General features: G+C 51.0%; 1 protein-coding gene across 1 annotated transcript; it reads left to right on the top strand.

The window, feature by feature from the left end:
* The first annotated feature begins 1,085 nt into the window (after positions 1 to 1,085).
* Positions 1,086 to 9,671, top strand: TLX3 (T cell leukemia homeobox 3). Its single transcript, XM_058181035.1, has 3 exons — positions 1,086 to 1,506; positions 3,254 to 3,497; positions 9,461 to 9,671. The coding sequence occupies exons 1-3, from the start codon at positions 1,086 to 1,088 to the stop codon at positions 9,669 to 9,671; spliced, it is 876 nt and encodes a 291-aa protein (XP_058037018.1).
* Positions 9,672 to 11,207: the final 1,536 nt, after the last annotated feature.

Below are 11,207 nucleotides of genomic sequence, written 5' to 3'. Positions count from 1 at the left end.
ATATGTGTGTTTTCCAGCCCCTCCTGTGTAACTTTAGAAAACCGTATCTCTAAAGTCAATTCCCATTATCAAAAATGTAATCTGCGGTTGGGAACCAATGTCCGCTCTCCAGGCCATCCAGGTTTTCTCGGAGCTCCCGATTGGAATTGTCGCCCTGGAAAGTCTTGTTAGGCCTGTCGTTTTAAGACGGGCCAAAAAAAACAAAACAAAACAAAAAAACAAAAAAACAACAACAAGGAAATCGTAAAGGACTTTGTGTGTGAAGAAGGAGAAGGTTGGATTTCAAATTCAGGCTTTGGGCTTTTTCAATCCAGCCTCCCCCCCCCGCAGGAATATCTTCCAAGTGGAACTGTCCAGTTCCAAATTCGGGTTGAGCGCCCCAAGGTATATGGTGCCCCCACTTGGTGCCTTCTGGGGGCCCTCCCTTTCCGTAGGATGTGTTTATAAACAACGAATGCTAAGAGAGATTTTAGGTGGATCCCCAATTAATCCCCCAGCGGTGGGTGGCTCTCGGAGGGGGCGAGGCTCCACATCACCAGCCTGGAATTCTGCTCGTCTCGCCTCTTGGTTAATGATTCGGGAGAGTGGAAGGGAGGGAGCAGCTCGTCTGGTAATTGCAAAGGTTTGTTCAATTTCATCTGGCTAATTTCGAAAGACAACCGTCGCAGATGCGCATTGCAATATCCGCCCCACATTAGCTTAGCTAATAAATTTGACCTATTGTGCGTTTGTTAAAATGATGTCACCATGGAACAGTCCCTAAGCTCCTATTCCAATGAATTAGGCCTTTATTGAAACCCGGGAGCCAATGGGAGGAGAGAGGCTTGTTTGTTGTGGCCAATGGCAGCTGTCGGAGAGAAATTAGAAGCAGAAACTCAAGGTTTGGTTCAAAAAAGATGACACAGAGCCTGTCGGGCTGGACCACTCTTGGCAAAGTTTCAGTGTGACATCTATACAAACCAGGACCTTACATGGATCTACTGTAAAAAAGGAACGGAGCGTTTTTATAGGGGAAATCTTGCCGGGGTTTTTTTTTTTCTCTCCCCTCTCCCCCCCGATTGAGCCAATATTTCTATTCACCAAGGATGGATCAGCCAACGAACACGCAGACACCGCATCAACACGAACCCATCAGCTTCGGGATTGATCAGATTTTAAATAGTTCTGATCAGGAGACCCCTTCCCAGCCCGCCCCCCGAGGATCAGACAGCGGCACCAATTACCTGGGCAGCCCCGTGAGCAGCAGAAGCAGCGCCCCGTACCCTTCCCTCCCCGGCGCCTTCGCTGGCATTGGGGCTCCCTTTGAAGACTCTGGATCTTACAGTGTGAATCTCAGCTTGGCTCCATCTGGCGTGATCCGGGTGCCAGCGCACAGACCCATCCCTGGGGCAGTGCCACCTCCAATTTCTAGTGCCATTCCAGCCATGCCAGCTGTACCCAGCCTTGGCAGCCTCAACTTCCCTTGGATGGAGAGCAGCAGGCGGTTCGTCAAAGACAGATTCACAGGTAAGCGGCGGCGGCGGCGGCGGCGGCCGGGCTGGCGAGCGTTCTCAGGTAGACGGCCGGCCGGTGAGGTTGGGTCTCCCGCGCGGAGGGAGCAGGCGGGTGTGTGAGAGAAATTGGCTGCTTCATCACAGCCTTTCTCCAGCGGAGAAAAAGAGAGAACGGGTTTTAAAAATATAGGCGTGTGAGCCTAGGAAAATTGGCCGACCGGCCGTTCTGCGGGCTTCTCTATTTTCTTTTCCTTGGCAAACTGCTTAGCATATCCAAGCGTGAAAGTGTGATCTGCTTGGGTGGTCCTGTTTCAGGACGACAAAAAGGGATGTCTTGAGTTCTTCCAGAGATCGAGTGGATCTTTCCTTTTCTCGCCCCGTAAACCAACGGGATCAAGGGAGGAAATCTTAAATCTCGCTCTTCTCAAAACAAGAAACCCCCGGGATAATTTTCTCAGGCCGGTGCGGAAGGGCGAAAGGAAGGCGAGTAAATGGCTGTGTCTAATCCGATTACAGCATTAGCGCTAGAGATGGAAGAGGACGATAAAGAGAACAAAAGAAATTTATAAAGATTTAAGTACTTCCAATGAAAACAGGATTAAGCCAATTAGGACGAGGCAAGCAGGGGTTTAAGTGGATACGGTTAGCTTCACCTTGCAAGGCGGCTAATCAGACCTCAAGTTCTGAGTGTGCTGTGTCTCTTCAGCACAATTTATATTTGTGGGTAAAAGGGAGAAACGTTTCAGCGGGTTCCTAAAAGTTACTATGAATAACTTTCATGGTATGTATTTTTTTCAAGAAGGAAATATACGGGAAATCCCTAAATCCTTTATAAGAATAACAATAATAATAATAATAATTTTATTATTATTAATTCAGAAGACATATGCATAGTAGCTAGGATGGGTTTGTAGACACGTTTAGAATTCCTGGGTGAGTCGATTTTTCGCTGCAGGGCCAACTGTTTTCTCCCCTCAGCAATGTATTTTATATTCCGAGGCGGGAGACACCAGAAAACAAACGAAACAAAAACGAAGCAGGCAAAACGCGATTCGGTGGTCTTCCTTTCCCCCTTTCGGAGGCGGGGGAGGAGAATTTTTCCGTCTCAAGCTGGGCCCTCGTCGTTTCCCGTTGCCAAAGCCAAACTCGTTTGGCTTTGCCCTTTGAGCTAGAGACCATTGCTCCATTTGTTTAATTTTTAAAAAACGGATTTCTTTTTCTTTTCACATTACTCCGGTTCTCCTGTGGCACAGCCCCTAGGATTAGACCCCCCCCCACACACACACACCTTCTTCCATCTAACATATTGTAGGTCTTTAACCGATCCGGCATTGCTTCGCTTCCCTCCCTACAAGCACCACCAGCGGGGCTGACACAAGGGGCGGGACAAGCCACCCCTTTCGCCCCCCGCCCGAGCACATGGTGTCAGGGAGGGCGGGCGGGCGGGCGGGGGAGGGCTGTCACCTGTCACCGAGCATCCAGACCCTCCGCCCAACCCAGCCCCCCCCCCCAACCAGCCATGGGTGCTGCAGGCCGCGGGGCTTTCCGAGAGGTTGCTCCGGGTCATTCCCGGAGTCCCTGCCTCGGAGAGCCACTCGCTGGCCACCTGAAGGGGGTGGAGGAGAAAGCAGCGAGAGTGACCCTGCCGCCCCAGCGGTTACAGGTTTCAGGGGGCCCGCTTGGGCCGGCGCCACTTTCACCAACCCCAAACCCAAACCAGGCGCCCGCCCCGGCTGACTCGCTCTCCCTTTCTGTCACAGCGGCGGCGGCGCTGACGCCCTTCACGGTGACGCGGAGGATCGGGCACCCCTACCAGAACCGCACTCCGCCCAAGCGCAAGAAGCCGCGCACCTCCTTCTCGCGGGTGCAGATCTGCGAGCTGGAGAAGCGTTTCCACCGGCAAAAGTACCTGGCCTCGGCCGAGAGGGCGGCGCTCGCCAAGTCGCTCAAGATGACCGACGCCCAAGTCAAGACCTGGTTTCAGAACCGCAGGACCAAGTGGCGGTGAGTCCCGCGGACGCGCGGCTGGGCCTGGCATCGACCGGGGGTGGGGTGTCACTGAACCGGGAAAGCCGGTTGGGCCTTCTCGGGGTTTCTCCTTTCTCAATCCTCGCCCGGCAACCTTTTTGTGAACTCTTTAGGCCTGGCCCATGGTCCACTCTTTAGGTCAACCCACTTGGGAGCCCGGATTTTCCTCCTCCTCCTCCTCCTCCTTGCATTGGACCCTAGGAGCTCAGTGGCCTAAAAACCTACTTGGCTGGAAGGATGCCTTGCGGGAGGCTAAGCAAAGGATCGCTTTAGTACAACGGCCGGTTTGAGTTTTGGGAGACAGAGTTGGATGACCCCAGGAAATCACGAGCACTTCAATATAAACCACGTTCACAGAAACTTGGCTTAGCGCGCCGAGCCCCGCGAATCATGAAAAAAAATTCTCTTAGGATACACCCAAGCCTGCTGCCCCGAATCCCCAAGGCCCGTCCCACCACCTTCCTTCTTCTCTGGGGTGTTTTAGTGAGGTAGCGTCTGTAAAAGAAAAGGGCCCCGGAAAGAGGCTTGTGGAAACCAGGGCGAGGCTGAGCCACAAACGGGCCGCGGGCGTTTGCAGGCCCAGATTCGAGTTTGCCCCCTCTGCGAGCCCAAGAAGCACAGAAGGGTGGCGGGCGGCGAAAGCCTATTTGTTTTTCGTCGGAGGGTGAAAGATTGGAGGCTCCTTATTGATAAACCGAGGTCCTTTAAGCGCAGGGCGTTTAATACTAAGTCGCCCTTCTGGATGAGCGTTGGCTCTTCAAGGTTTGGAGAGTCTCAGAAGGGGAAGTAAGAGAAGGCGTTCACGCGTGATGCTCAGGACAGTTATTGAATCTAACCCATAACCATTTCACCATAGGAAAGTTATCCCAGTCTTATCATCAACCAAGCTTAGCTAACGGGGCAGATGCGTTAGTGGGGTCCGGAGGTGCTTCGGTTGAGCACGCAGTGTGGAGACTGGCTTAAACCACCCAAAAACACCAACAACAACAAACAAACAAACCACACACACACACAAAAACCCTCTTCGCAGAACAGCGGGCCCGGCTTCAACTACCGGCTGAGACTTGATCTTCCTTAATATTTAGCGGGCCTCTCCTGAATCGGAGGCAGAACAGAGCTGTCCGTTGTCCGCTTTATGGGCCCGGAGGCTTGGCTGCCGTGGGGAAGTTGGGAAGCTGGGGGTCAACAGGCCTGGGAAAAGCGGGAAAAGGATCTTGCTGGCTCCCCTGCGCGGGTGGTGCTCCCGAATAGCTTCTCCGCGGCCTCCAGCGGGAATGGATGAGGAAATGCGGAGCCTTGCGCCAATGTGAAACGCGTGGCGAGGGGAGAGTCGTTTTTATAACCCGTTTTCTCCCAAGGCAAAAGGAGGGGGAGGCAAGCTTGGCCCCTGCCCGACCCAGCGTTGCTAATTCCCAAACGGCAGGTCCCCCAGCTTGGTGCTAATAATAATAACGACCTCTTGCGCCCATACCTTTAACACCGTTGAGCAACAAACGTCTGCTTACCTCGGGTTATCGGGAAAGACTCGATGAGGTTGACAAAAAGGCCAAACCCAGTTTAAACATCTGACCTGACTGCGTGAGGAATAATAATAATAATTATTATTATTATTAACACTACAAAGTGTAACAGTGATACCCATTGTCATCGGGGCACTTGGTACCATGTCCAAGAATTTTATAAGATACATCAACAAATTGCAGCTTCCTGCAATAACACCAGCAGACCTGCAAAAAACTGCGCTACTTGGAACATCGTACATCTTAAGAAGGTACATGGTGGATACCTAGGATGCTGGCAGCAAACTGTATCAACCATTAATACCAGTCAATCGTATTTGTGATGCATTTTTAAAAGTTCAGTTGACTTGAATTTCATGTTTAATGAATAAAGATAATAATAAGTTAAAAAAGTTTAATTTATCTGCCGCCCAACTCTGCCTCTGGCAGAGCAACTTTCCCAAACCCATAAAAACTGAGCCATGTCTTCGTTCCTCGGCTGGAAGATGTCGGTCCGGACTGGAGTTGAAAACGATCTTTTCCCGAGGTTTCACCAAATCGAATCCCAGGTTCAGATTACCTAAATCTTTTCTCCAGAGCCAGAGGGTCTCCCAGCCTGCAGGGGAATGGGAAGGGTCTGGGTCCCTCTCGCGCTGGCCTTTTGGCCGGGTCTGCTGCGGAATCTCCCCAAACAGCAAGCCCCCGCCCCCTGTTCAGTTACAAAGCCTGCCGTCGTTTCGGTTTCAGTTTCGTTTTGTTTCGTACCGCGGGACTTTTCAGGTGAATAGGTTGTCCTGGAAATAGCAGCTGGCAGGGAAAACCCTCTTTCCGTGTTTGGGCTGAAATCTCGGGTGAAGTAAAAACCCAAGAAGGATAAAACGGGCGAATTATTGTTGCTGTTACATAATTGTATTAATATACTAGTAATGCAATACCATTACTCCCCCCTTCTGCTAATATTTCCTTTTAATAATAAAATAAATCCTAATGCTGTTAAAGCTCTGCTAATGCGGGTTTGCCACGTACTTATGCCTCGCTTGCTGCTATGCCGGTTTTGGTTTACCCATCCCCATTCCAGGCCCAGTCCTCTGCACAAAATCCAGGAGGCCCGAGGCCAGAAGGGCCCAGAGCCACTGAGACTTACGGGGACGGCCCAGGTGGCCTTTCCACTCAAAACCTGCTGGCCGGATCCGAGCTCTTAAAATCCTCTCCGCGGGTTCAACAAAATCCACTGGTTCTGGAGTTTTTCTTTCTTTGCCTTTTGCACGATTTTGGACTTTGCCCATCCCTGCATCTGCTCTATGTGTATATATTGGGGATTTATTTTTCCGTTCTGAACTTAACTTTTCTTCTTGCGGAGGTTGCATTATCGGACTAGGGAACGCCATCAGTGCTCTTCCCTGAGAAGTGGGGTTGGTGGCTGCTTATATATCCCGCTTTGCGGCGGGATTTTCTCTTATCTGTGCGCGCGTGTAGTGTGCGTGGGTGGGTGTATTTTATTCGATTTATAAAGCCGTCTAATCGCAATGCCTTTGTGCGCCCAGGTCGGTTTCATTAATTTACAGAATCCGAGGACAGGGGCTCCATTTTAAGTAAATAAATTGGCAGACTTCACTCTCTCGGAAGTAATGGGTGTTCCGTGCGTGCATCTGTAGAGTTCAGAAAAAGCGCCAGGCACTCTAAGATGGAAGATCGGGGCGGGAAAGGAAGGAACAGCAAATCACGCGAATCTTCCTCCGACCGTCGTCGGAACTCAATCCGGAAAAAAAATGAGCGTTAGCAACCCAGGGGTGGGTGCAAGTGACATTACCCGCCAGTGGAAAATTAATTCCAAAGACTCGTTTATGAACCTTTCGGAAATAGGGGAGAAGAGGCCTTCAGGTAACTCTCCCGTTTGTTTCCCACATTATTCGTCGGCAACAATTCTCACGACCCTCTTTGCAAGCCTCCATTCGGGTTTTAGAAAGTCGCGGGGGAAAAAAATCGTCGGTCGATCGCTTGCTGGCCTGGTTGGAAATCGGAAGAAAAACGCGTTCTCTCTCGAAAACCACTTTGCCTCTCTCCCACTTTTTGCGGTTCTTTTTTTTTTTACTTCTGCGTTGTCTTCTGCGTAATCCTTGTTTAATTTTGGTCCGGCTTCTGGTCTATCTTGGAAAATCTGTTTTACCCTCCGCTTTAATTTTTGCCAGATGCACGCATTTTTTGTTTTAGTCGAATTCGGCCAGGCTGGCGCAAAGGTGGGGAGAAGACTAAGAACACAGGGAAAGCGGATCGGGGGGCCCGGCCCTCCCTGGGGCGCCAAGTCTCAAGGGAAGCCCCCGAAGCCGTTGTGCCCCCTCCTCCTCCTCCTTGCCCAGCGCTAACAGCAACTGCGCCTAAGCAAAGGGGGTCAGTCTATCTCTAAATAAATACTGGTATACACCGGTATTTTGCTTGACTCCGATCTTCAAATCGCTTATTTGTCTTTGATGGTAGGAAAAAAATGGTGTTTGTTTTTTAAAAAAATATTATTTCTCGCCTTTCTGAGCCCTGTGACGAAACACGACGAGTTCGATGGTGCAGCATTCCCACAAAATTCAAGCCCCCGAGGCTTGGTTCGGAAGGCCATTTTTCGACATCTTTTTTCTTCTGCCTATGCGACTAGCAGTCTTCAGTCCCAGCCTTCGTTGTTTTGATCCGGAACGGAACTTCTAGTTTTGCTTGGGACTGACCCGAGAGCTTTCCATCAGGGAAAGGTTTTCGGGGTGGGGGGCAGGAGGCTTTTAATGTTTGATTCGAAAACCGTGTTTTTGTTTTCGTTTTCGCATGTATTTATGTACGTACGTGTGTATATGCATGTGTACACACACACACCGCTCTTTTAGTGCTTATGCGGGCGTCGCACGACGGACAATAATTAAAACGCGATTAAATGAAAAAGGGACCCAAGAAAGGAATTGCATCCCCCCCCCATCCTCTGATTGGATCTCAAGATTTAAAAAACAAAACAAAAACCCTTTGCGACTTGCCTGGGGCGCCGTGCCTCAGTTTCCCAGCCCACCCAGAATTTCCCTGGGAAATACTCAGGGAAAAAGAGGCACTTCCGAGGTACAGAAATTCGGGAAAGCCAGACTGTGGTATTATTATTGTTATTATTTTAAAGTAGGGGAAAGAAGAGTGGGGGGTTTTGATTTCCAATTCTTTTTTCGGGCGGGGCGGGGGGGGGAGGATAAGATCGGATTGGAGGGAGAGTCAGTATACCAGTCAAGGAAGCCTCACAAAGGACGGCGGCGAAAGTCCGCGTCGATTTTGTTCGCCTGCCTTTCGGGAAAGGGAATAAAAACGGATGGTCTCAGCAGCCGTGGTTTTTGTGCTTCTCGGTCGCTTCTGCAGCGGAGGAGCCCTGGGTCACTTTTGAAGTTTTATGGACCAGGAATTGAAACGCTCACTATTTCGGAAAGAAAGGAAGGATGGATGGATGGAAGGAAGGAAGGATGGAGGAAGGGAGGGAGGGAGGGAGGGAAAAAAGAAAGAAAGCGGGAGGGTGGGAGGGAAAAAAGAAAGAGGGAGGGAAGGAGGGAAGAAAGAAAGAAAGAAAAAGAAAGAAAGAGAAAGAAAGCGAAAACAAACCGGCGCTCGCTCGCACATCATAGCTCGATGAACTTCGGTTTATTAAAACTTCTTTTGATCATTCAGCTTAAGTTTCTTCAGCGGCCTTCTCTCTCACGACACTCTGATCCATAAAATAATTCTCCGGCCTGTTTTGATTACAATCACAGCCGAATCCAACAAATCCGCACTTGACAAAAGTTTCTCTACGTTTAACCCCGCGGCGGTTTCCATCAACCTTAATGGCCTTGAATTTAGAAACCCTCGCGTAGGCCGGATCGGCATGAAAAGGTTATAAAGTCCTAAATCCGGTCGCGCGAAAAAGATCCAATCATGGCCCCCACCACCACCAGGCGGAGCTCCTGGTGGCCGTAACTACGGGGATCCCCTTGCGGCTGTACCCCTTTTCTACGATCGAGTCCCACTGACCTAATGAGAAGTCGTCGACCCCCTCCCTCCCGCCACGGTGCCCCCTTTTCCCCTCCAGCCTCGGGAATTGAGCTGAGCGGTGAGGGGGGAACTTTCTTGTTCTACCTATCCTGAGTTTTCTCCTTCCTCGGTTAGCCTCCTCCTCCTCCTCCTCTTCTTCCTCCTCCTCTTCTTCCTCTTCTTCCTCTTCTTCCTCTTCCTCCTCCTTACCCTCCTCCGCGTTTTCGACTGACCGGTGGACCTACCCCAGAGACCCTCCTCTCTATCAGTCCCCCTTGCTGGTCGGGCCCTTTGATCTGATGGGTGCTGGGGTCAGGATGTGGGGCTTAAGTTGGAGACCGGGGAGGGAGGGAGGGCTCTGGGCTGGTGGGCGAGTGGCAAAGCCGGGGGCGGGAGCCTGATCTCTGTGCTTGGCTTCCGCAGGAGGCAGACGGCGGAGGAGCGGGAAGCCGAGCGACAACAGGCGAGCCGGCTGATGCTGCAACTTCAACACGACGCCTTCCAGAAGTCGCTCAACGAATCGATCCAGCCCGACCCGCTTTGTCTGCACAACTCCTCGCTCTTCGCCCTCCAGAACCTCCAGCCTTGGGAAGAGGAAGCCTCCAAGATCCCCCCCGTCACTTCCTTGGTCTAAAGAGGGTCGTCCGGGCGGAGGCCCCCCCGGGAAGGAGAGCCAAAGCGGCCCGTCCTCCGCCTCTCCCCGCATGACCCGAACCTCAACGGAACGTGTGAACCGGGGAGGGGGGAGCTACTCGAGGAAGGTGGGGGGGGGGAGAGGCAAGAAGCCACGCCGCGTCTCGCACACACACACACCCGTCTCGCTGCCCGGCTGGGCTCGGACTCGGGCAGGAGCCGTCCGCATGTCCCCGGCCGTGGCTGCGAGGATTGCGGGCGTGGGGCGTGGGAGCTTCCTTCGGCCCGAGACCTCCGCCCTCGCTCCTCCGGCTCCAGCAGTTTGGAAGGAGCCCGGCCGCCTTCGCTCCTTCCAGCTCCAGACTTCCCAGACAGCCGGGAGCGAACTTCTCCAAGGCTGGTGAAGGAAAGGAACCGAGGGTCCTGCTTTCGCCCGACTTTCTCCCGGCGTAGAAACTTGGCAATCGGACCCTTGCCCCTCCCGAGGGGGCGGACGAGACTTTGGGCTGCTCGAGAAGAAAGCGGAGACCCCCCCACTCGCCTCGCTTCTTTTTCATCCGGTGGGGTTTGCTGGGGTGTGGTAGTAGGTTTAAAACGTGGGGGAAGACTTCGCCGGATCCCCCCACGAATTTAGGCCTGTTTTTTTCACCCGAGGATCCTGGAGGTGGCCCCCGCCTCGCCTCGCCTCGGCTCGCCTGCCAATCCTGTCGCTTAGGGTCCATTCGGAGGAAAAACTAAGAAGGAATAGAGAGTCACCTTTTTAAAAAATTATTATTATTATTATAATTTGTAAGAAATGTTAATAGTTTAATTTATTTAATGCACCAAGATGCCAAGCACTGTTAATATGGAGGCAGGGGGAAGAGAAAGACTGGATCTTGGTTATTTATATGGAGACCAGAACAAACACTAAAAAGAAGTGCGTGGGTGTGTGTGTGGGTGGGTGTGAGTGCTCTGTGTGTATGTGAGGGGGGTAATTATTGGCCAAGGCTGGCCTTTACCTTGGATGGTCAATCATCTGGCTATCCTGCCCCCAAGAAATCATTCTGCAAAGGAATATATATATATATATATATTTATTATCTTAAGGACAAACCTGCTGCAGTGAAAAAGCAAGCCACCCCCAGGCAAACCCTGTTAGTAATTTATTCAACATGATAATAAGGGCTCCCCTTTCAAAGAAACCCCAACCTCTCTTTCTGGCAGGAAAATGTATATTAATGTGGAGTGGTTGAGGGAGATGAAAGAAGGAAAGAAAAGGAAGGAAGGAAGGAAGGAAGGAAAAGAAAATTGGTTTTAAAAGCATTCTTGGCATGCTACAATGACCATTGTCCCAAACTCATTACAGAGAAAGCGCCTTATGTTTCATAATACTAATAATAATTATACTGATAATTAAAATAAATACTAAGGAAAGTTGGGGTTAATCCAGACCATGTATAATACTTTGTACTTGCTGAAATGTGTAAATAAATGTTTTCTTTAAAAATGTTCCTGGTCTGAGCTGTTATGAATAAAGGCCTGAGGAAGCTACATC

Source organism: Ahaetulla prasina, chromosome 1, assembly GCF_028640845.1.
Source record: "Ahaetulla prasina isolate Xishuangbanna chromosome 1, ASM2864084v1, whole genome shotgun sequence".
Taxonomy (NCBI): domain Eukaryota; kingdom Metazoa; phylum Chordata; class Lepidosauria; order Squamata; family Colubridae; genus Ahaetulla; species Ahaetulla prasina.
The sequence above is the reverse complement of the archived record's forward strand: the minus strand, read 5'-3'. Positions and strand labels throughout refer to the sequence as shown.

Excerpts from the sequence above, each read along its gene's own strand:
- TLX3 (XM_058181035.1), top strand. The coding sequence starts at position 1,086 with ATGGATCAGCCAACGAACACGCAGACACCGCATCAACACGAACCCATC. Across the intron at positions 1,507-3,253 it reads CGTCAAAGACAGATTCACAG|CGGCGGCGGCGCTGACGCCC; the intron begins GTAAGCGGCGGC and ends TTTCTGTCACAG. Across the intron at positions 3,498-9,460 it reads AACCGCAGGACCAAGTGGCG|GAGGCAGACGGCGGAGGAGC; the intron begins GTGAGTCCCGCG and ends TGGCTTCCGCAG.